General features: G+C 37.3%; 1 protein-coding gene across 1 annotated transcript; it reads right to left on the bottom strand.

Moving 5' to 3' along the window:
- Positions 1-7,236: 7,236 nt before the first annotated feature.
- On the bottom strand, positions 7,237-24,921 carry LOC110207381 (uncharacterized). The gene is given in 7 exon segments (XM_078150106.1): positions 7,237-8,243; positions 8,246-9,388; positions 18,931-19,026; positions 19,416-19,542; positions 22,645-22,732; positions 23,652-23,983; positions 24,696-24,921. Coding segments are annotated over 6 exon segments (2,340 nt in total). The 5' UTR covers positions 23,789-23,983; positions 24,696-24,921; the 3' UTR covers positions 7,237-7,494.
- Positions 24,922-26,562: the final 1,641 nt, after the last annotated feature.

Below are 26,562 nucleotides of genomic sequence, written 5' to 3' on the forward strand. Positions count from 1 at the left end.
AATAGATCCATCAAATACCATACATGAGGAAAAGCAAATTAAAACATAAATGGACAAAGAATCTTGATGGAAACAGAGGGAGAATAAAAAATTATATTTTATGCATTGAAAAATAAGTTAAATGTAGTAACTAAGCAAGATTAATTAGTTGTATTGATGTTCAGTATTATTTTTTTAACAAAGCATCTTAAATATTTATCAATTAGATGGTGAGCTTCTGGAGGGAAGGGACTGTCTTTTGCTTCTTTTTATATCCCTAACATTTAATACATAGTAGGCAATGAAAAAAATACTTATTGAATGGCTGATTTGCACTACCTATTTCACAGAAGCGATACCTGAAATAATACTATACATATAAGCCAAAAGTGTCAAATACATAATCCAAGGGCCACACTGCAGCCCACATAATTTTTCCCTTTACATCAGTAAGCCCAGAAACCCACTACTGGTTACTCTCATTAGCTGGGTTCAAGTTAGTACCATCTAGTCTGTCTGGTTCTTGAGTTTCTGGTTTCCAGGTCATCATGGGAAAGGGCTGGGATGCTTCTTCCAAATTCAACACACACCCTCTTTTTCCTTTCACCCCTGCTTTCCCAAACAGCCCATCATCCTCACAGGGCTTTAAAAAAGAGAGATTTACATCAAACATTACTGGAGAGTGTGTAAGAGGCCACAATAAAAGGTAAAAGGGGAGAGAAAGCTTATAAATTGCAAGCTCCTTGTGATTTAATCCTAGTTCTCTTTCCCAAGTACAGGAATTTCTTCTACTATTCTTAAGTCTCCTCTTCTTCCCTGCATAATCTCTTTCCAACAGGTTCTATGCTTGACATTAGCTTATTTTAGCTCCTTTGCTATGGAATCTGCTCATCTCAACCTTTTTATTATAGGGATAGAAATCTAAGACATGAAAAATACAACTTTCTCCTGGAAACTATCATTTCCCCAATCATAGGATATTTCATGCTAGATTATTAACTATGAACATGGAAATCTCTTCCTCTTGGTTCCTCTGGTTCCCAAACAAGAAAGAATCTTTATCTAAGTCATTAAGTCATTTTAGTCCTTTACATTTCAGGCCTTGTGCTTTCCCCATAATCTGGAGGATCCTTGCGATTAATATACTATGATCCCTTGAAAATCCACTCATTTACTCCTCTCCTCGTTTCAATTCTTGATAGAACCAGATTCTATAATCTGAATTTTCCTAGCTGAATTAATCACCATTGCTTGCTCCACGAGGTATCTTGGGCTTATGTTCCCATGCTGGTTAAAGCATGAACTCAGTTCCCAGATTACACTTCTGTCTCTTCAGCTTTGTCTTGGCTCATACTCTTTAGCAGAACTGAGTAGATAAATATAACTTTTGAGCCAAAGTCCAACAAAAACCTTTCCATAATCAGGCAAGATTTTTCAAAAACATTTTTAATAGCAATAACAGGCACAAATATAAATACAAATACAAATATCCAGGACATTCAGAGATAATGTCAACATATACTTTCCTCCTTACTCCCACCTCAGTAATTGAATAGTCTTATCACCCACCACCTTTCAAAACAGCTGATAAAAAGGATTGTGGAAAAACTGTTCCAGTCATAATCCGGTGTTTTGGGACAGCATGCAGGGTTATGGATGGAATGTCTTGACTTTTATGGATTTATTTCATGATGGTAGCCTTCGAGTTTGGTTACCATTAAAACCAAAGTTTTGATGTTTTTAGATATGAATCTGCAACATGGTAATGAATCAAAAAAATGAAAACTATCAGTGTCAGCAAGGATTAATCCACGCATTTTCAAGGCAGCTCTGTCCAGATTAACATTAGAGTAAAAGATCAAGGTTTTTGGTGCTGATGAGATAGAAATTCAATCAAATAGAAGGACATTCTGTTTTCAAAAACAGCAGTATGACCAACAAAAAGATCACTTAATTCCTGTGCTTGCTACTCCAGGGAAATTTGCAATGTGATAAGGGCAACAAATTGCATTCCCGAATCAGTTTCTCCAAGAGCCATTAAATAAAGGCTTGTCTTCTTGATTTGCTACAGTACAAAATAAGGAAGGAATTATAAATAAGACAGATAGGAAACTGATGTACAATTGACATTGTATCATACTGAGTAACATTTCAATGTTAACTGTGTTGTCTGTTGAATTACGTATACTTTAAAATGCTTGATATATGCTGATATTCCATTTAAGCTAATTACAGCATCTGCTGTCATTTCTACAAAGAGTTAGGTATCAGGAACTTGGTCATGAATGTGTTCCCTATTACAAATTGTTTTTATGTGAAAGTTAAATAGGACTGAAGAATATTTCAACCTAACACACTTTTCCCACCAATGTGAAGATTGGCTGTAATATTTTTGTTTAATTCTTTTGCTCTTAAATGTTATTTTTCCTAAATTACGTTGTTTCATTACAAAAGATTTAGTTGGTTTTTTTGTCTGTTTGATTGTTTTTAATTTTTTTTGTGTGGCGTGTCAATTGGGGTTAAGCGACTTGCCCAGGGTCACAACTAGTAAGTGTTAAGTGTTTGGTCTGAGACCAGATTTGAACTCAGGTCCTCCTGCACCACCTAGCTGCCTCTGTTTGTTTGTTTTTAAAGTCTGGGCACCTCCTTTACCCAACACATTGCTCCGAAGATTATTCCGTCAATTGCTGTGGCTGAAAGTGATTTATTTTATTTTTATTATAAATTTAACAACTAACAACAAAAATAACAAAAACAAATAAACATACTAGGGGCAAAATGCTGTCCTAAAAAGTTTAACAAGGCAAAACCAAACAAACCATGGACGAGGAAAATGCTTTTGTTCTATGCTCTTTCTAGAGTTCTGTTATCTTTAGCTCTATTTTGCTCTTCTTTGTTATTTAGTAGTTTTAGTCACTGTGTATACAATTCTGCTTCTGATTTCATTTTAATCACCTAATATTTGTTCACGTTTCTTTGTATGCTCCATATTTAACATTTAAAGCACTATCACATTGCTTTATATTAATAACAATTTATCTAGTCATTCTTTAATTGTTGAACATCTTCAAATTTTTCCCATTACACAAAGAACAGCTATGAATACTTTTATACCAGTAGGTTCATTTTCATTTCTGTGTCTTCATAGTAGAGACTTAGTGATGAAATCACTACGTAGGAACAAGTTTTGTGATTCTTACTGCATGTTGCCAAAATATTCTCTCAAATTATCACAAGTCTGAGTTCCCAACAATACATTTGTTTTTATTTTGCTTTGTTTCTTTTGTAAGCTTTAAAAATACACACCCAATTAATTTCATTTTCCTTCCTAATATAGACTTTTAAGACCATGGATTTTTCTGAATACCATTTTTGCCTACGTACCACAGATTGTAATATACAATTATCTATAATATAATTATCTTTGGCATAATCTGTATGGTTTCTACAATTTCTTCTTTTACTCAGTCTTTATAGATTATTTTTAATTTCCATAGGGACCTATACCCTTCATTCATAGAATCTTTATTAATTTTATTGCCTGGCATGTAAAACAGTACATTGTTTCTGCTTTCCTATATTAGCTTAGCCCATGATCCACTTTTATAGAAGTTCAGTGAAAGCTGAAAAAAAGGAATTTTTGGAATTTGGAAAGGGATTTGTTCAACCTATAGAATTCTTTCTATATATTTGTCTATCATATCAACTTTAATGCTCTTTAGCTCTGTGATTTCTTTTTTTTTTGATAGATTTATCATATCCTGATAAAGAAGTTTTGAAATCTCTAAGTACACTCATTTAAATATATTTCTTCCTGCAAGACTGTTGGGTTTTTCTTTATGAAGTGTGCAGCAGAATTATTAGGTGAATATATGTATATGTCCTTACATAGATTTAAGATTGTTATATCCCAATTCATCATTTATAAGAATTTCTAGGATAGTATATTACATTAACTTTTTAAAAATTACTTTGCAGTTTTAATTTAATTTTGATCAATATTATTGTCACTTGTGCTTTTCATGATTTGCCAGCAGTGTAGTGAATTTTAGACTAGCCTTGCATTTTAAATCTATTTATACATGTGAATTGAATGTTTCCCATCAGCATGTTGTTGTTGCTTAATAACATTGTGTGACTCTTTTGTACTTTATTTGGGGAGTTTGGCCAATTTGTGTTCAGTTACAGTTCTTAGGTTTGTTTTGGCAAAGAGATGTGGTATGAAGTAGTGTGGAGTGTTAGTCTTGGGAGTTAGGAAGCCCTAGGTTTAAATCCTGCCTCAGACACTTATTAGCTCTAGCTGTGTGACCATGAACAAGCTACTTAATTCAGAAAACATTTACTTACTTCATAATAAGCACTTAAATATTTGTTGAATTAAGTTTCTTGCAGTTTGCTGAATTACTAAATTTAGTCATATAAGTACTTTAACTTCTCTGAGGCTTAGGTAAGTAACTCTCTAAGAAAATTTTCTAAGTTATAGTTTCCAGGTTATAAACTGGATGAAGAATTCACAGATCCTTGATACACTGAATTCTTTTTCTGACCCATTCAGAAGAAAATATAAAACTTCCTAATCTCATTTCTATTAATCCAAACTGAACAGAAGAACTCTAAACAAAGTTTTTGTTGTTGTTGGACTTAGATTAGTAACTATGACAGTTACCTTAACTTGGATTTCCCTTTTATCAAAGACAGGATCTTTGATTTAGGATTACCTTGCTCCCCTTTACTTTAATAGTCAGGCTTTTTCTCTGTTTTTCTGACATTCTTTGAAACCTTCAATGACTCAATCAATATAATGTTCTAAGGTATCTCACATTTTGTTATCACCTGTTGTATCTTGTTTTAAAGCATGTATCTTAAGGGTGACTTATTGGCTTTTTGAAGAACTGCTCAAAGACAGAGCTCTATAAATTTTTTGAAGTATATTTGCTTCTCAAATATCCATATACTTTCTTCATATAAAACATGCTTCATTCTCCTGGATCAATAACATTGGATTCATGGCTTATGTACCTTAATTTTTAAATGTTGGGTTCCACTTTCCTCATTATTAGCTTTTTCTTCCTGAAAAGTCTACTTTGATGCTAATTGTTATTTCTGGGTGATTTCTTCATTTCTTATGACACTGGATAGTATTTTCCCCTGTGTTTAAATTTGATGTGTCTAGATTTGTTAAAGATTTTATCTTTTTTTAAGCATCCTTTTTATTCTATTTGTATTTAGCTAGTTGTTTTCTCCAATTCTGAAAATATTCTTTGACAATTTCAATCAATCAACAAGCATTTATTCAGTGTCCACTATGTGCCAGGCACTGTGGTAGGTGATAGGGATACAAAAATAAAAGAAACAGTCCCTGCCTTCAGAGAGTTTACATTCTATCGGGGAAGACATATACATAGAAATAAATACAAAATACATACAAAACAATACAAGGTAATTTCAAGGGCAGGCACTAGCAGCTGAGGAGAACATAAAGGCCTCACATAAATGGTGCTGTTTAAGCTGAGCTTTGAGCTTTAGGGATGTGAAATGGAAGTGAGAAGGGAGTGCATTCTAAAAGCATGAGAGGCTATCTATGAAAAGGCACAGAGAAAAGAGATAAAAAATATATATATAATGAGGAACAGCATGAATGCCAGTTTAACTAGACCACAGAGCACACGATGGCTAGTAGTATATAATAAAGATGGAAAGGTAGGTTGGAAATGACTTGTGAAGGACTTTAAATGTCAAACAGAGGATTTTATATTTGCTCCTGCGAATAATAGGGAACCATAGGAGTTTACTGAATAGGGGACTACTATAGTTAGACCTGTGCTTTAGAAATATCACTTTGGTAGCTGAGTAAAGGCTATATTAGAGAAGAGAGAGACTAGAGGCAGGAAGACCAATTAGACTACTGCAATAATCCACATAAGAAGTGTTGTGCTCTTTAAGATAGTGGCCCTGTGAGTGAAAAGGAGATGGATGTGAGAGATGCTGTGGAGGTACAAATAAGGCCTGGCAACTGCTCCGATATGTAGGGTAAGGAAAAATAAGGAGAATGACTCTAAGGTTGTGAACCTGGTTCCCTAGAAGGATGATGGTGCCTTTGGCAGAAATGGGAAAGTTAGGAAGAGGTGTGGATTTAGGGTGGGATAAGAATGGGGAATAATAAGTTCTATTCTGGAAATGTTTAGTTTTGATATGCCTACATTATTCAATTAATAGGAAATTTCCTGAAATGTAGTATCCAGAGTCTTTTGTTTTTCTAAGTTCTCTGAGGTGTCAGTAATATTCAAATTCTGCATTGTGACATAACAGTCAGGTCTGTTGGTTGGATGTTTTTTCCAGTAGTTTGGATAATTCCATGTGTCTGGATTTCCAATTGCTGTATTTGATGTAATTCCATTTTCCACTGAAATAAGTCTGGTGTTAGCTGCTACAGATTTCTGAGGTTTTTTACTATATTTTCCATCGACTCTTATTTTTTTATATATTTCTCAATTCTCATTTAATTTCTTACTTCCTTCAAATTCTTCTTTTATTTGATTAGGTGATTTTCTTAGCATTGCCAATGTTTACTCAATTTATTTGAAAATGCTGTTTACTCACCCTCAAGACATCTCATGGAATAACTTTGAATGGTTTCTTTTCCTATTTCCATTGCTTCTGGCATTTTAGCCAATTCACATGTGCGACAGTATTTTAAAAATGCATTAACACTCTTTTTTCTATTTTGCTCATTTTAAATTTGGTTGCTTTCAAATTTTTTTGTATGAATTTTTAGCCAATTTTCATGATGGTTCCCTTCAGTCTTCTCTGCAAAACATCTTGGATCAATATCCCATGATTTCTATCTTTAAAATAAAATCATTTTTGTCCTTCTAAAGAAAACTAGAAGTTCATTGGGTCTCACTAGAAAATTTATAGAAGCACACTTTCCACTGAGTCTTGTATAATGTTAGTTCTAAGAAAAATGGCCCAATTTATTTAAAGTAAAAAAGCTAACTTCTTTTGGTATCAACTCTTGTTAGGTATTCATACATCACTAGTATTTTATCATGAAAAGTAATGCAAAAATATTTAGAAGCAGCTTTATAAAAACATAATATTGGTAATTTAACAAAACTCATATAAAATGATTAATATCTTAAAATTTTGTTGGCTGAATTAATTATTGGCAAATTGATCATGAATTTCTTTTTAATATAAGCTCCACTGTAGGCAACAGTGTGTGTGTGTGTGTGTGTGTGTGTGTGTGTGTGTGTGTGTGTGTGTGTATGTGTATATAGATATCTATATATCTATATATCTATATATACACACACACACACACACACAACACACACACACACACGAGGAAAGAAAGCACATGGGTGAGGGAGGATCAGGAAATGTGAATAAAAGCATATTTTTCATCAAAACACACCAACACAATCACACATAATGACAAACTATGATATCATGACCATAGGGAATGAAGGCTACATCTAAAAGAAGTCTACAACATTTACTAAATTCGCAGAATTATTTTCCATTGTGAACTCTCTGATGTCTAATCAGGGCTGAACTATGTCTAAATGCATTTCCACAACGAATACATTTATAGGGCTTCTCTCCAGTATGAATTCTCTGATGTCGAGTAAGATTTGCATGCAGGCTGAAGGCTTTCCCACATTCATTACATTCAAAGGGTTTCTCTCCAGTATGAGTTATATGATGTTGAATAAGATATGAACTTCGAATGAAAGCTTTTCCACATTCATTACATTCATAAGGTTTTTCTCCAGTGTGAATCTTCTGATGTTTAGTCAAAGATGACCTATCACAAAATGCTTTCCCACATTCGCTACATGCATATGGTCTCTCTCCGGTATGGATTCTCTGATGTTGAGTACAGTCTGTACTTTGACGGAAGGTTTTCCCACATTCATTACATTCATAAGGCTTCTCTCCTGTATGAATTCTCTTATGTTGAGTAAGGTGTCCACGAAGTCTAAAGGCTTTTCCACATTCATTACACTTATATGGTTTTTCTCCAGTATGGACTCTCTGATGTTGCCTAAGGAGTGCACCCTTACTAAATGCTTTCCCACAATCATTACATTTATAGGGTTTCTCACCAGTATGGACTCTCTGATGTTGAGTAAGGAGGGCACCCCTACTGAAAGCTTTCCCACACTCATTACATTCATAAGGTTTCTCTCCAGTATGAATCCTCTGATGTTTGGTCAAGGATGACCTATCACAAAATGCCTTCCCACATTCATTACATCATAGGGCTTCTCTCCGGTATGAATTCTCTGATGTTGAGTTAGGTGTTTACTCTGACTGAAGGTTTTCCCACAATTATTACATTTATAGGGTTTCTCTCCAGTGTGAATTCTTTTATGTTGTGTAAGATTTCCACGAAGTCTGAAGGCTTTTCCACACTCATGACATTCATAGGGTTTTTCTCCAGTATGGACTCTCTGATGCTGCATAAGTAGTGTACCCTTACTGAAAGCTTTCCCACAATTATTACATTTATAAGGTTTTTCTCCTGTATGGATTCTTTTATGTTGAGTAAGGTTTCCTCTAAGTCTGAAGGCTTTCCCACATTCATTACATTCATAGGGTTTCTCTCCAGTATGGATTCTCTGATGCTGCATGAGGAGGGCACTATTACTGAAAACTTTTCCACAATCATTACATTTATAGGGTTTCTCTCCAGTATGGATTCTCTTATGTTGCAGTAGAAGTGCAGCCCTATGGAAAGCCTTTCCACATTCATTACATTCATAGATTTTTTCTCCAGGATGAATTCTCTTATGTTGAGTAAGGTGTCCATGCAATCTAAAGGCTTTCCCACATTCATTACACTTATAGGGTTTCTCTCCTGTATGAATCCTTCTGTGTTGAGTAAGGTTTCCACGAAGTCTGAAAGCTTTTCCACAATCATTACATTTATAAGGTTTCTCTCCTGTATGGATTCTTTGATGCTGTCTGAGGAGGGCACCTTTATTAAAAACTTTTCCACATTCATTACACTCATATGGTGTCTTCCCTACACACATTTTCTGATGTCCAATTAGATGCAAATTACACCTGAAAGTTTTTCCAAATATATCACATTCAAGGTCTCTCTCTCTTGTAGGAACTCTCTGTTCTGTAACAAGGATTGAATTTAGACTAAATTCATAACACTCAGGATCTATCTTCCCAAGAAAAATTTTCTTTGGGGAAACTGTAACTTGCCTCAGATAGTCTTCTTCATTATTTGGCTGCTTTCCAAAATGATCATCAGACTTCCAGGTTTCTCCTGATTTAGAGTACCAGATACCATCCTTTGTGAATCTTTCCATTGCCTCCTGAGATGTTCCTTCTTCAGAAATGCCCTGTATGGGAACTGGATCCTTGGTTTCAGGCCTGGTTCCCCAGTCTGAAAGAAAGAAAGAAAAAATGCGACTGTGCCCTATTGTTCATGCTGGAAGATATATAAAACTAGCATGCCTGAAGAAATGAAACTACTAACATAAGAATAGGAAAGAGAAATAATAATGAACATAAAAAAGTGGCTTTGAATAATTTCAAATAAGACCTCGTAACTGGAGAGAAAATGAGAAGGATAGGTAAAAATTAATTAGAAGAGAACATTGGTGGTTAGAGACATACATATTTATTGTGCAAGGAGAACATAGTCAATTAAGGCAATCAAGGAAGATCAAATTATGAAGGGCTGTCTGTTGGAATAGCCTAAATAGATGGAATATAGGCAAAAGTGAAGAGCAGGATACTGGGAGGCAGGCAATCTAGGAACTCCACAGCTTCATCATCCCATGCCATTATTGTAATGGCACCCTTCCAATTTATCATACACACACCGCTACCAAATAAATCCTTTTCAGTAACAATTTCATGTCTGTGACAATAGCCCTACGGTACAAACTCTCCTATTCTTTCTAATTATAATCAGGGACCATCTGTAGCCACAATGATAATACCATCTCTACCTATATCTACCTCTATTGTCACTTCCTACACACTGCTATAGGTTCCCGGTTGTCTTCATTCAGCAGGACCTTAAAGGGTTTAGAGGGCAAAATATTGGGTATCCCATTATCTGCATCACCTCTTATCTCTAGTTTTACTCTCCTGAGATTACTAGATTTTATGCATTTATCTATTCTGACTGCTGAGACTTATTTTAACCATTCACACCTGACTTCCTCTTTTTTATTTATAACTTCCAAATTCCCAGACCTTTGGCCAGCCTTAGATCTTTGACAAGTGTGGACCTACAAAAGCTGTTTCCTATTAGAAGAGGAGGTTTTAAAAGGTTAATAGGTAGGATTCTATTGACTAAAATTCTATAGGGGAGAACAGTCCTGTAAGGCATGAGAACCTGTGAAAAAGTGAAATTCTGAAAGACATGAAGGAATTACAATAAAGAATTCCAATAAGGAGGGAAAAAAAGCTTTATTTGAAGAGATGTGGATATACAAAGAATTAAACAACCAACTCAGATTTTTTTTTAAGCTACGAACAGAAGATGGAAGCAACAACAGGGAACAAGACAAACACAAAAGTGAAGCAGGGTACCGCGAAGTCAGAAATTCTAAAACCAAAAATTAATTCAAGCTGGTGAAGAAAACTGAGGACAATAAAAAGGGTTTGGTTTTTTTTTAATGCTTTTTTTTAAGCTAGATCAGGTCAAAGATGAGAGGACTTTGGAGTAGAATAGTTAACAGATGACTGCTCAGTTTTTATTTTGCCTCTACTTTTTTCTGCCAAAAAGAATGACCTTGGGACTGGAAAGAATGAAAATGGCTAATAGGAAATGATACAGAATATAAATGAAAGATAAAGAGCATGTAGCCTTCCTTGATAAATTCAAGTCACCTAGCTCAAATGAACTACAACCTTAAGTACTGAAAGAATTGGCCAAAGTAATCGCTGAGCCATTTGTAGAAAATAAGAGGTATGTCAAGACCAAAGAAGAAAAAATGTTACACTAATTTTCAAAAAAGAGAAGAGAATGAAGTCTGTAAAATACAGTATCTTAAAAATTTTAGTGCAGTTTTAAACTATTAAATCTTAAACAAATTACTTTTGGGATTGAGTTGACTTCAATTTCTTGGCAAAATTCTAGAGTGTATTATTAAATATCTGGTGTGTGAATATCTAGAAATAGAAGAAATGTTCACAAATAACCAGCATGACTTAATCATGATTAGATCAGGGGGCAGCTCAGTGCTGCAGTGGATAGAGCTCTGGCCTTGGAGTCAGGAGGTCTTGAGTTCAAATCTGGCCTCAGACACTTGACACTTAACCAGCTTTGTGACCCTGGGCAAGTCACTTAACCTCGACTGCCTCACCAAAAAGAAAAAAAAATCAAGAGTAGATCATACAATCTAACCTTATTTCCTTTCTTGACAGATTCACTAAACTACTAGGTCATGGAAATGCTGTAGACAGGATTTACACAGAATCTGGCAAAGCATTTAATAAAATCTACCATGTTTCTCTTGTAGAAAACATGGAGAGATTTAGGTGAGACAGTACCATTAGAAATATTTGGAACTAGTGGCCTGGCTATACCCAAAAAATGATCATTAATGTTTGAAAGACAGTATCTAATAGAGTACCTCAGAAGTCTATGCTTGACTTTGTGTTGCTTAATTAAAATATGCTTTTAATCCATGTTTGACAAAAATTTTAAACAACACAAAGTCAAGCATAGAGCTAGGGGATCCCACCAATTAAATAACTGAGGTTAATATGAAATTGTACTGAAGGTAAATCTAGCCTCAATCACTTACTAGTTGTGTGACTCTGGGCAAGTCACTTAACCTGTTTCCTCATCTGTAAAATGGAGATAATAACAGCATCTACCTTACTGGGTTGTGGTGATAATTGAAAAGTATTTACTACGGTGCATACACATAGTAAATGCTATATAAATGTTAGCTATTACTATTATTCCTTGTGACTTCAAACCGATGACCCAAACTTTTTATTATATGTTATCACCAGTGTTCCCATTAATACTGTGATGAACAATTTTGAAAGATACCACAAAACCATACCTAAGAACTGCATACTCTGTACATATTTCTTATATTTAGTAATAGCTTTTATTTCCTATATTTAGTAGTAGCTGTGATCTAGCCTAACTACTTTTGATTTTACTTCATTATTTTCTGCTACTGACTGAAAACTGTAATCAGAGTTTGGTTGGTAAAAGAGTAAACTCTGTCAGTCTAATAGTTCTTCCCAAAATTGTTTGCATAAACTATAAAAAAGTATCTCTAGCAGACATAAAGTTAAAAGGCAGAGTGAAGTTTGTTTCTTTCAAATGCCCAACAGACTCCTAACTTTCTACTCACTGTATTCAAATGTTTAAAACTCTTCAGGGACCAAATTTATGTATTACTCTCATTTTCAAAATAAAAGTTTTCTTTGACTCCTTCAGCATACTGATCTTCCCTATCCCTGAACTTCATGCCTCCTTGTTAGAATTACTTATTTATATTTTTTAGTCCATTTACTAGTTACCATCATCTCCACCCTGAACTGTGGTCCTTTCCCTTCTTTGCTCTTCTTCTTTTTCCTCAATATAGTTACATATCCATTTTATTGTCAGGATTTCTTCACCAACTTCAGCTCACCATGAGTTTTAACACACCTGAAGCCATTCTTTCAGGACCAAGCCAGGCTTCTGTATTCATCCTCCATTACCTGCTTTTGCTTCCACCTTTGGCACATCTTTAAAATATCCAAGTTGGTCGATGAATGTCCTGTGTATCCACATTAGTTTCTATAAACGACTCCCACCTTTCTTCCTCATTGAATTGTCTCTCTTTGTGTCTTCAGGTGGAGTTAGTCTTTCAGACACATTACCTTGGACAAAAACTGCAGATGGACAATGAACGAGGTCCAGAATTGAATAGGAGAAAGAGAGCAAGCCGGATTGCACTTGGGGAAAATGTGCTTCGACAATTCCAAGCTGTTCCTGACACCAAAACACATAATTTAACACCAATAGTCACCCAATGGGGCTGTATGGCTAGAAATAACAGAATACCACAATCTCTAAAGAATCTAAATTTGGGGTGACACCCAGGGCAATGGGTATAAATAAGTATATGAAAGCATACTGCCAATGAGGAATTACATACAAGAAGTGGCATAAAAGATTTCCAGAGATACAAGTTAGAAAATTAAGCAAATCAGTCACATTTCAAAAACAACTGATGGATAGACTGAGTGCTACCCTGTCATTCACATAACAAAAACAAAAAGCCTGGAGGTCTAGTTTGTTGATTAGCCCTTCTATGAAGGAATCTATAGATTCAAAGCCATTGAAGTACTAAACTAAGTAATTTAAACAAAAGGCAGAGGAATATTGGGATATAATAAAGGGCTCAAGGGAGAGTGCCGTATTTAGTTATGTTATGTTAGGTACGTTCATTCATTCAATAAGCATGTATCCTACTTTGTGCAGAGCATTGTGGTAGGTGTTAGAGGAGAAAGAAGTTTAGGTAACAGCAAATTTCTCCCCTCATGGGGCTTACAGTCTACTAGAAGAACAAAAATTAAAATATATTTCAAAACAAGGTACAGCAGAATCATAAAACAAAGTGCTACACAAGATCTGAAGAAGAAAGTAAACACCAGGAAAATCTGTGAATTCTTCAAGGAGGTGACAAAAAACAATAAAGATCCATGTGATATTCTCTAATCTAAATTTGTAGTAGGTTATGTTGTGATGTTATGCTATATGATGCATCAGCAAAATCAGTTGGCTATAGAAGGAAAGCCCTAGAAAAATCTCATAAGATGTAGAATATAGACAGTCAGTGATGGAGATAAGAGAGATAAAATGGGGTGCTCATGGAGTTTAAGCTTATATAGACAGGGAACTTGTGAGGTTGAGATTATTCCTGGACACATTAGTCAACAAAATGAATAAGGCTGTTCTTTTTTTTTTTTTTTAATTTTCTGAGGGTCCAAGCTACTCCACAACTTTGGGGCCATGACTAGAGAGGGAGAAATAGGATATACCTTTTTCTTGAGTGAAGTCTGACAGATAGTATCATGAATGAGGCTGAATATTATAGGCAAAGGGGAAGGGCCTTCCAGGCAGGGCAAACCCTTTTTTGATATTTTGAATCTTATGCCATAATAAATTCCATGTGGAAGAAAAACCATGAATATAAAATCACACCTTTAAAAATCAAAGGAGAATTAAAGGTTATATATTTCTCAGTTATAGTTGAGGGGAATTCACAATCATACATATATGGCCATGTAACTGTGGATAGAGAGCTAGACTTGGAATCAGGATGACCTAGGTTCAAATCCTGCTTCTGACACCTACTAGCTGTGTAACTATAAGCAAATCCCTTACCCTCTCTGAGTCTCAGGTAAAATGGGGATAATAATATTTGTAGCACTTGCCTTACTGGGTTGTTGTGAGGTTCAAAGTTTGTGCACAAATAAAATCAATGCAGCCTGAATCAGAAAAAAAAGGTATAGATTGGGAAAATGTTTTCATTAAGTAATTCATTCAAGTTGTACATAACAGATTTGCAGTTTCATGTGCAAATAAATAAACAAATGATTTTAGAAAGTAATTATAATAAAAGCCTAATACCTAAAATCTACAGAGAAGTGACACAAAAATACAAAGTTAGGAGTCACTACCCAATAAGGACAGCAACACATCATGTCAAAGGACATGAATAAACATTTTGGTGGTGACGGGAGAAGAAAAAGAAATATAAACTATCAATCATCATCTGAAAATATTCTCTAAATCACTGTAAAAATAATCAAAGAAATGAAAATCAAAACCTACCTGCTATAGAATATTACTTATACCATCAGCCTCAGCTTGAAGCATATGTTAGTTTCGCTAAACTGTTTTTCTCTTTTTTTTTTATTCTTTCTTACAAGGGATGGCTCATTGGATAAAGGAGGGAGAAGTCTATTCAGAAATGAAATTAATGTAAAAACTGATACCAATAAAAGTTTTTAAGTAGTTGAAAAAATGAAAACTACACTGAATTATTACTTCACATCTATCCAGTTAACAAAGATACTAAAAACAGGAAAATTCATTTTTGAAAGGGCTGTGGAAAGATAAACATTTCAATTCCTGGATTACAGAGTTATAAATTAGTTCAGCGATTCTGTGAATCAATTTTCAATTTTGCAAAAAGAAAAACTGTTCATAGATCACAAATTACAGAGTGAGAACTGGAGAATACCTCACCAATCATATAGTACCCATGCCCTTTGACCCAAAAATTCTACTACTGGGATTATATCCTAAGGAAGTTATTGACAATTAAAAACAAAAGTACCCCACAGGCATGAAAACGTTCATAGCAGCATTATCTGTGACAACCAAAAGCTAGAAACAAAATATGTGTTCAACGAATGAGGAATGCCTTAACAAATTATGTTAGAAGAATGTAATACTAGCATTTTATTAGATCATTAAGATGACGAATGTGAAGGATTCAGAGGTAATGAAGAATGGAGAAAGCAGAGTAAAAAAACCAATATACACAATGACTAAGACAATTGTAAATAAATGCAACATGAAGAGGGGACAAAATTCTGCTCAATTATGATAGTCAATGTTAATATCCTACCATCAAATTTAAAGGACACATACTCCCCCCGCCCCAACCCTTTTTGATACCTATCCATAAACTAATTGTTTTTCAGGAAGTGTACTTTATAAACGTAGCTTTTATAAAGGTAGTTTTGAAGTTTATGGGTAAGTGTATGCTGTATCAAAACAAAATGTATCAGTATTTTTCTTTTTTGAAAGATGAGTAGGAATTCAAAAAGCAAATAGGGGGAGGGTGGACATTCCAAACATAGAGAGCAGACTGAACAAAAGCATGGAGGCAGGAGGGCATATAGCATATTTGGGAAGTAGACAGCAAACTGGTTTGCTTGGAACACAGAACACATAGAAATAATCTGAGCTAAGGCTGGAAAAACAGGGTGGTGTCAGAATGTGTAAGGTCTTAAATACCAGGCAAAAGAATTAAATTTTTTTTTCAGAAGACAAATGGGTGCCACCGAATATTTTTGAGCAAAGGAGTGAAATAATAAAAAATTTATTCCGACAGGCATGTGAAGGATTGATTGAAGAGGTACATAATGGAGACAGAAGACTTGGTGAAGATCACTGAAATAGTTCAGTTTGGTAGAAATGAGGACCTTCACAAAGATGATAGTATTGGAAACAGGGAGGAGGGGGTGGAAGCAAGAGATACTGTGAAGACTGTAACTGTAGCACCTAATAATAAATTGGATATGAAAACTAAGTGAGAAGACAAAGGCAGCAGTACAACAAACAAAACAGTGAAATCAGAAAGAGAAGCAGATTTGGGGAGAAAGACAATAAGTCTAGTTTTTGAAATGGTAAGGTAACATCTAGAAAATGCATAAGATTCTAAGGGGTGTTAGTCCAGGAGGAAATGAATTCAGGCTCAAGTAGAAAGGCAAGTGGGTAGGTGGAAGGTAAGCCTGGTGCACTACAAAGCCTAGGGATGAGGATGTTAGTTATCACCACACAAAGCAGCACTGAAGCCATCAGAAGGAATGAGCTTTCAGGAGGAGAGATTATAGAGAGAAAAAAGACGAGTTCTGAGGTTAGTCTTCAATAACACCTGTAACTAGGGAGCAGTTCCAGGAGGAGGACAAAAGGGAGAGAAACTGTGTAGAAGGTTAAAAAAAAAAAAGACCAGGATATTGTACATCACCTAAGTAAGGGAAAGTTAAGAGAGCATCAAGAAAGGATGATCGATACTCCCAAAGACAAGGTTTAAAAAGGGAAAGGCTATAAGGGTCAATCTGAAAGATGTGAGAGGTGACATCCAAAGAACTATTTTTGTAAAGTTTTGAGGGGCAAGGTTAGGGGAGGGAGAAGAAAGAGAAACCAGACTGCAATGAAGAAAATTAGAGCAGTGGGTACAAAGTACAAGTTTGAGAAATTTGTCAAAGGAGTAAGAAAAAATGGAAGGAACTACGAACACAGAAAGACACAAACTACAATCACTATTAGGTTGTTTAATAAATGTTTATTAAATTGAATTGAATTGAATGCTAGCGACAAAGGGAATAATCAAAAGATTCAGGCTCAGGGAGAGGATACTGGGAATTGGATCCAGAGCTGATTAAATAAAGAGCTTTCAAGATCACAGAATCAAAAATCTCAATGCATTCCCTGACGTTTTTATAGACATGGCCTTTGAAGTACTTTATAAAACACCAGAAAAATGACCCCCCTCTACAGTAGCCCAAACAAGTGGTTGTGAAGCCTTTACTTGAAGACTTCCTATGAGAGGAAACTTACTCCACCTGCTGGGTCTACCCACTCTAATTTAAGACAATTATTACGAAGTCTCTTCCTTACATAAAACATAAATCTACTTCCCCACACCCTCCATCCACTGCTCTACTTTGCCCTCTGTGGTTCACCAGAATAAATCTAATCTTCTTTCCACAAACAGCCATTTGACTGCTCTAAAATAGCTACCATGTACTGCCTAACTCCTCAGATCTTCTAGGCTAAACACCTAGTTTCTTTAACCAATCTCCAGGCTTCTTAACGACAGTCTTGGTTGTCTTCCTATGGATGTTTTTAGTGCAGTTCCTTAAATGCGGTATGAAGAACTGAACACAATACTCCAAGTCTCATCCGACAGGGAAAGACTATAAAGGGGCCTTCCCTAATCTTGGTCATTATGCCACTCTTAATATTAGATTTTTCTAGCTGCCACATCACATTGGTGACTCACCCAGAGATTATGGTGTACTAAAAAATGCAGATCTTTTAACATGTGAACTGGTAAGGAGCCATGCTGTCCCATCCTGCACTTGTGAGGTTGATCTTTTTAAGTGTTAAGACCTTACATTAGTTACTATTAAATTGTGTCACCATGTGAAATTTCAGCAAAATGTTCTAAAAGCAAGGTCTTTTCAGACTCAGAATCTGCCATCTGACTTGTGAGTTTTTCCTTCCTATCTCTGTGTCATCTTTGTTCACGGTTCTTTAGAGAAGTTGAGGGACACTTATTTCCTTCAAACTGGAGAGGTGTACAAAAGGAAGAAAATGTATGATTAACATAACATTCAAATAGGTTAAAGACTGTTATGTAGAACTAGGAGTACACCTTCTGTTTTTTTTCCCTCCAAAGGGCACAGCTAGGATGAATGAATAGCAAGAATCTATCAAAAGGCTAATTTCAGATGAACCTAAAAAAGACTTCATTAAAAATTACAACTGGTACACTGGAAAGGGCATTGACTTCGAAGTTAGCGGTCCCCACATTTCAAAACCCACATCTGCTCACTCCATCTATGCAGCCTTGGGTAAGTCACTTAATCTACCTGAACCCCATTCCTCATTTGTAAAATGAGGGGGTTGATTAAATGCCACTAACATAACCCATACAGCTTTATGATTTATAATCCTTCCAAAATGTAACAGGCTACCTCAGAAAGTTAAGAAATTCCTGTCTCTGGAAATGTTCAAGTAGAGGCTTCACATTTGTCAAGAAGGTAACAAACCACCATCTCTCCCCATATACCTGAACCTAAAATAATCAAAATTATTCCTCAGACAGGAAATGGGTTTAGAAATTTGTTTGAATCCTTACAGACTCAAATACATAGTACCACAGTTTTCTATTTGGTTGTGATGTTCTTTGGCTTTTAGGATTTCCGCATTTGGTGAGGGTTTAGATTAAATTACATTTTATGTCTAATTCAACTCTAAGACTACAAAAATTTATAACATATTGAGATGCTTGAGGGAGTTCACACCAAATGACCTCAGTTTTCTTTATAGGCCAGGGAGGCTTGGAGGAAAACTACTACATGAATAGTTTGATATTACAAACCCTCATAAAAGTTACTTACAATGACTCCAGTGTAGTTTTTTCCCTCACTCACCTTTGCAGTTACCCCTTGAGATTTCTCTCTCTACTATCCAAGGCTCTTGTCCTTGTTCCAACTGGGAAATCACATATGGTTTTGAACCCTGATGCCCTGTTTATATGGAAAAACAAAGAATTTGGGTATTTGTGCAGGAGACAAAGAATCATCCTATAAAAATCCAAATCCTTTCTTCTTCAGGGACATTGAAGGATGAGATCATGGCAATATCAAAGATATCCATTTCAGACTTTACAAAGTGTAGACCTCTCAAATGGAAAGAGAGAGTAGAAACACCCTGTTCTTGCACCCAAAAGGTAATCTCAAAAGGGATTAGGATTTTTTGATCACTTAATTCCAAGTAACAATACAAATAAACACTTCAGAGTCCTTTCCCTCACACCTCCATCTATACACACACACACACACATTTAATATCTGAGAAAACAAAGATATTCTAATAGGCAGACTGACCCCGAGTCACACAAGAAACCTACTCTTACCCAGTGAGACCAGGTTCCTGTAGTTCTCCAGCATTACATCCCTATACAGGTATCTCTGACCAGAGTCCAGTTTCCCCCATTCCTCCTGGGTAAAGTCCACAGCTACATCCTTGAATGTCAATGATTCCTAAAATGCCAAAAACATTTCATCTCAACCTGGGGCCATCCATTAACAATACTGAGAAGACTCAGCATCAGAGGGAACAGACAGGGTTATATGTTCGGATAAAGTTTAGGGATCTAAGCCAACCAAATTATTTATTTCCTATTATGTCCTATGCTGGTGACACTAAACATGTATAAGACATGGTCAATTGTCCTTGAAAACATAAAGTTTTGCCTGAGAGAAAAATATACATAGGACAAAATTGGAGAATAGAACACTATACACAGAATTAACCACTAAACTGTGTGAAATAGATGGTAAGGGCAGGCGAGTCCAGAGGAGAGACTCACCTGGCTTCAGGGACAACGGAAGACTTCACAGAACAATGTACTGATGACCAATGACTGCTTGAACTGCTACTCACTTTGACTTAATTTTATGTGTTTCAAAAATATCCAGAAAATCGAGGTATATGGGCCCATGCACTAGTCTAGGAGTTATTTATATTCTTGAAAACAAAAATACAGAGGTCTGCTGTCTCACTAGGGTATACTTCCAAAACATGACAACAGAACCTCCCTACAGCTACCAAAATACAGGACTAATATCTACTTCAAGTGATTTACATAGACATAAAAAAAAACTGCTAAAAGGAACCCAAAAGGTTTTTTGCCAAAGATTACAAAGTCTTGGTGAGAAACTGAAGATCATCCTGACATGGATGATGTTTTCATCACTGCTGCCTATTCAAGGTGAGAGATAAGAACAGCAGATTTCGGAAGCAAACAGCTGCTTAAAAAGATAGCATCTGACAATGGAATTTGGATTTCTGGATCACAGTTTAAGAAGCTGAGCAACAGGCTCATAAAGCTTCTATGGGAACTATAATTGGCTTGGGCTTTTCGTGTGCAAAAATCGTTCCTTCTACTCAAAAACGCAACTCTTCAAACTGAATTCCAGCATCTGTTGCCAGTGTTGTTATATGAGGTGCTGTCATCATAAAGAATCACCTGCCTTCTCCAGCTCCGTCAGGCCAATACACTCAATCCAATGGCACCTCATGTGCTGTTCTGGCTGATGCCAATGGTAGACTATAGGGTAGTTACTAGCGTTCATCTCCCAAATTCACAAGGACCTAGAGCTGATAGGATCTAGACCCTATAGACCATAAAACAAGTTGCACCTACTATTCATTGGATAACCAATCAAGGCACTGTGTGATGCAGGGACCATTCTCAAGGGACTGGGGTTAGGCCACCAAAGAGGCTGTATCTTACATGTATGTCGTTGATAGAAGGAATTCCCCAGGCCTGAATGAGACTACCCACAGTGAAAAGGTATTCTCTGAGTGACTAGAGTGTGCCTATGTGAGAAACCTATTACATTCTAAAAAGAGGCAAGAAAGAACTAAGCTCAAGTCCTGTCTTTGACATATAGTAGCTGTGAGACCTTGAGTAAGTCACTTAACTTCTCAGTGTACTAGGCAACCCTCTAAGACTATAAGTTACAGAGAAGGTGACAACTTTCACTGGTAGGAGAGTATCCTCACCTGGGAGTTCCCTACACAAATGAAAACACAGATCTAGTCACTATCCCTCTCCTTCTCCTCAAGAAGTTTCTAAACTAGAAGTGTATGTGACACATACAAATATGCAGTACTATCTAATAGAGAGTAAACATAGTGCTTAACAGAATAAAGTATGAAAAGGCCTGTATAATGGCAAGTATGCAAGACCAGAGAGAGAGCATTCCAGTTGTATATCAATGAAGGCTTTGTGGAAGAGGTAGCATTTCATCTGGGCCTTATAAGGAACGTTTCAGAAGGCAGAGAAGAGAAGATGGTGTAGGGTGGGGCAAACATATCATTTCTTAAAATAAACAGTAAATTTGGATCTAAAATGTAGACCCTCTTTACTACGATATCAGCAAGAGCATGATCTTTATTTCATCAGTTTGTGGGCATATATAGGACAATGAGAAGACAGGAATTCACTCATGAGAGGTCGACTAGGATGGTGAGAAAACCAGAAAACATGCCAGATCATAACTAGTTGAAGGAACTGAGGATGTTTAGGTAAAGAAGATTTATATGGAAGCAGAGTATCTGTCTTCAGGTATTTGACAATCTGTCACGTGGAAAAGCGACTAGACTTTCTCTGCTTGATTTCAGACGAGAGAATTTGTAGCAATGGATAGAAGAAGCAGAGAATTAGATTTAGGCTTGATGTAAGGAAAAAATTAACGATCAGAGCTGTCCAAGAGCAGAACAGGCAGCCTTGGTCAACTGGGTCAATATTTCTGGTAGGTTTTTAACTTTTAATCCATCTCTAGCAGGAAGTATCTTCCTTCCTTCAAGGCCAAATTCTATGCTACCTCCCCATGAAGTCTTTTCCTGTCCCTCAACTCTAATTCAGGTGAGTGATCTCTCCTCTGATTTATTTTATTCTCCTCTGTCAACACAATTTCTACCTATTATAGAGTAAGCTGGGGGCACCTAGGTGACACAGCAGATAGAGTGCTGGGTCTGAAGTCCAGAATACTAATCTCCCTAAATTCAAATCTGGCCTTCAATCTGATTCTCTCTGCCTGGAATTCCCTCTGCCATTTTCTAACAATATAAATTCTATCTATTCTCAAGTCCAACTGAAATCTCATCTCTTTCAGAAAGCCTTCCTTGCCCTTTCTAGCCACATTGACCTTTTTCTTCTCTCAATTTTTATGACACTGTCTACACCATTTGCTTTGACCTGGTCCTCGTGTACTTCCTTATATTATTTAATTTTTACCTATGGTAAAATTATAGTCATTGTTTCATGAGCATATTTTGTCTTCTCAGGGAAAATGTATGATCCTTGAGAACAAGGATGGTGTTTTCTACTTCTTTTGTCTTGTTCACAGCCCTAAACTCAGTAGATTAGAACATCCTGCTAAATGGACTGAATGAATATCGGGCAGAGAAAAGAGGGACCCTGAGAACACTCCCAGTCTCCTAGGTGAAAACATCTGGGACTCAGTCTCTGGCCTGGACTTTCTGGGAAGAAAAGATCTAAGAAGAGGAAAGGAAATGTTTCCACTACAAAACTGGAGAGATGAACTCTTCTTTGTCCTGAAATATCAACCTACCTGGGATCTGGTAGTCAAGAGCCCAGAAGTCATTCCTTCCCTCTCAGTGCTGCCCTCTTGTGAAGGGCAGATTCCTAAAAAGGCAAAGCTACAAAACAGAAAAGAATCATTAGGAAGATCCTGCCTTGTTTCCCACATTCATTGTGCAGCAAAGGACAGAGAGGTGTGCCCCCTGTTCCAACATTATGAAGAAAGATGAAAGTCAAAGAGAACTTAAGAGCAACCTCATCCCAGTAATCCCATATAATATTAATATCTAACATTTATATCTATTACTATATGCCAGGACCTGTGTTAAGTGATTTATAATTATTTCATTTGATACTCATAACAACACTGGGAGGTAGGTCTATTTTTATCCCAATTTTACATATGAGGAAACTGAGGCAAACAGAGGTTACATGACTTTGCCTTGCCTCACTCAGGTAGTAAGTGTCTGGGGCCAAATATGAACTCAGGTCTTCCTGATTCTAGGCCCAGCTCTCTATCCACAGCAACACCTGGCTACCCCAGATCAGAGTGAAGGTCTGTAAGTACTCTTCTGGGCCCAAACGCTATCAAACGTCCTACATCTTAACAACCACAGCTTCTAGTCCCAATCAAAAACACCTTTCAACATAACCAGATCAGCTGAGGTGTTGTTCAGGTGGCTTTTTTTTATATGCTGCTTACTTGAAAACACCAACTAAATCCAAGCATTTTGATGAATGCTTCTGTTAACAAATTCACAATCTACTACATAATAAGCCCTGCTAATTACAATACTAGAATACCCCCTGCCTTTGACTCTTCCTCAGAATCATCCTTTGTGTTAACTAAAGAACGGGAGTGCAGTTAGCCCTATCAGGGGACATAGGTACCCATCTCACTAATCAAATTTTCTAGGAGAAAAGGTCATTCCACACCAAAGGATGTTGCACTTTTCTGTACTCAAAAGGCAACTGGTCTAGGACACAAACTCCTCTCTGGCCAACTGACCCTTTGGCCCCCCAGTCAGGAATTCTCACCTGTCTCCTGAAGCATTTGGGTGAGATTTTCCAAAGCTAGTTTCTGGATATTCTACTTTCACTCCAATCCTGTTTACCCAAGCAGATTGGTCAGGAATCGTTTCAGCACCGGTCACTTCAACGACCTTACTCAACATTTTTGGAAACTCTGGGCAAAGGTCTCAGAGGTTGGGAATGCATGCTCCTCCTGGCTTGAATTTTTGATTCCCAGAGCTTGGGGGCTCAGTGGTTCTCCAGGACCTTCACTGTGGAGCTGAAATCTCTACTTCTTCATTAGGAAATCCTTCCTCTGGTACTCTGGGCTGGAAACCTGTAGACTCTGTACTTCGATGCTGTGGACAGAGAGAAAATGATAGTCAGCATACAGAACCTAGCAACCTCAGTCATAGTATGAGTCCTGCTTGACACTTCAGAGATAGCCACAAAGTCGGGCATCCAAATGAGCACCTGATGAAATTCATTCATTCAACAAACACTTCGATTAAATTCAATAAGCATTTACTAAATGCAGGACACTGTGCTAGGAGTTGGAGGTACAGACAAGGAAACCTTACTCTTATTCTGGTGGTGCTTATTCTGCTGGAATGCGAATATACAGTAAATCTGATAGTATCTGTGTACCCAACACAAACACATACTCACACCAGAGCTATCGTCTGACACTCACACATTATCTCTTTCTCAGGGGTCGGGAATGGAGGGGATAACATGCCCCCTCCCCGCCCCATCAGGCCGGCTGCGGTCCACAGCGAGGCAGGAGCTGCTGACTGGCTCGCTAAGTACCTGGGACTAAGTCGGGGATTGGCCTAACCTCCAATAAGAGAGGGTTTGGACGCAGAACCAATTATGGCGTCAAGCCTGCGCGCGCATTACCTGACAATGCTCGAAAGTACGCTTGCGCTTAGACAATCTCCTGGGACTACAACTCCCAGAATGACGCGGGCTGAGACGCTTCTGTTTTCCTACTCTCCCTCCTCCTCTGCCCCCCCTCCATTCTCACTCCGCCTCAATCTCCAGTGCCAGGTAGTGGCCATTTGGCAACACCTTTCAGCGCCGGCTCGATCTCCCAAGCCTGAGGTCCGCCACGCCAGAAGCGAAGCTCAGCTTCGGGAAGGGACGCGGAGCAATCTCGCCGCCAATCACGGGCGGAGGTCCGCTTCGCACCCCTCCCCCCCACATCAAACAGTGCTAGGTTTTCTCCATGACAACCGCGTCTCAGCGCATCTTTGTGCATTTCACTGTCCAGAGTTTGGTTCCTATCAGGGCTACAAACCCGCCTCGCTTAGAGGCTGGGCTTCAAAGGGCGGAGAGAACCAATAGGGCCCATAAAGGGCGGGGAAAAACCTCTCGGGGCGGGGCCAGCGAGGGGAGGGGCGGAGCTTTAGAATCTTTTCCCATGAGGAGAAATTAACGTCCAACTACTCAATCTTGAGGGATAAGGAGAAGCCATGTAAAAAACTCCAAATAGTGGGCAAAATAATCTTCCTTAAGCAGGTCTCATTTTGCCACTCTCCTCATAAAACACTTAGAATAAAACACAAATTCCTCAGCACCAGGCACCATGCTAAGTGCTAAGGATACAAAGAAAGGCCAAAAACAGTCCCTACTGTCAAGGAGTTCCTCCTTCCTGATTTTTTTTCTTATATTACTCTTCATATACTCTACATTCAAATCAAAGTGGATTCCAGCTGTTTCTCCAAACTCAGTACTCCAAATTTCGAGCCATATGAGTGCATTTTCCCATTCACAGTGCATTCACACAGCAGGCATGTAACCCCGTGCATGGAATGCACTCTCTCCATAACTCAACCTCCCGGAATCCCTGTCCTTTGCCCAAGTTTCCTCTATGAAATCTTCCCTCATCCTCTTCCTCACCCCCTTAGTGTTCTCTCCTATTTACCTTATATTTATTTCTGTATATGTTGAAATATACAGAAATATTGGCATCTAAGATGCCAATTTGTACTGATAGAATTTTCTACACCAATGAAATCACAGGCAAGGTTTTAAAAAATGGTGGACAGTAATGGGAGTAGCAATGTTAGCAACAACTGTGCTGTTGGCAACAATTGTTTCAGCAGCAGTTGCTAGACAACGAGGATCCCCCCCAAGCCCCACCATCCCAACTTCCTCATAAGCTTCACTAGAACAGCAAGCATGTCCATAACCTCAACCACATGGATCTAGTTTTAGACATAGACCTAAACCAAACCTTCTGGCCTTAGACATACCACAAAAGCCAGCCAATAAGAAAGCAGCACCAACAGGATACTGAGCAGGATGTTTGACCACAAAACAATAGAAGAGATTTTCCCTAAGTGGATGCCTGTGAAGTAATAGCAAAAACTTCTTTAGGTGAACTTATGACGTAGAGAGGCTAATTATACTATCATTATCATACATTAATACTCCTCTCGTGGGCTTTTCTGTATGCATTTTGGGTAGCCAAATGCACAGTTCTACTAAGAGTGTAATCCTCAATAAATGCTTTTGCTTGGGTTGGAAATGGTCTGAGTCTGTGAACTCTTTTGAGACAACCCTGCAACACACCTTGCCACCTCAACAGATAGGAACTAGTTCAGAGACAGGAAACAAAAGATTGGGGGGGGGGGATATATCTTAGAATGGAAAGGTGAAAAATGCTAGGGTACCCAGGACTCAAGGCTAAAATTTGACACCTGATATTTTTATAAATTATCTTGAGGAAAGAGTGAACAGTGAAATCTCCAAGCAGCCATAGAGATGCCAAATCATGGAGAATAAATTTCAAGAGAATATAGGGTTGTGAATGGACAGAAAGATGGAAGTCGAGTTTTAAAGTGGGTAAGTGAGTTGGTTAGTCAACAAGCATTTATTAAGCACCCACTATGTGCTAGTCACTATGCTAAGGACTAGAGAGACAAAGAAAGGC

Source organism: Phascolarctos cinereus, unplaced genomic scaffold (assembly GCF_003287225.1).
Source record: "Phascolarctos cinereus isolate Bilbo 61053 unplaced genomic scaffold, phaCin_HiC Scaffold_2;HRSCAF=192, whole genome shotgun sequence".
Lineage (NCBI taxonomy): Eukaryota > Metazoa > Chordata > Mammalia > Diprotodontia > Phascolarctidae > Phascolarctos > Phascolarctos cinereus.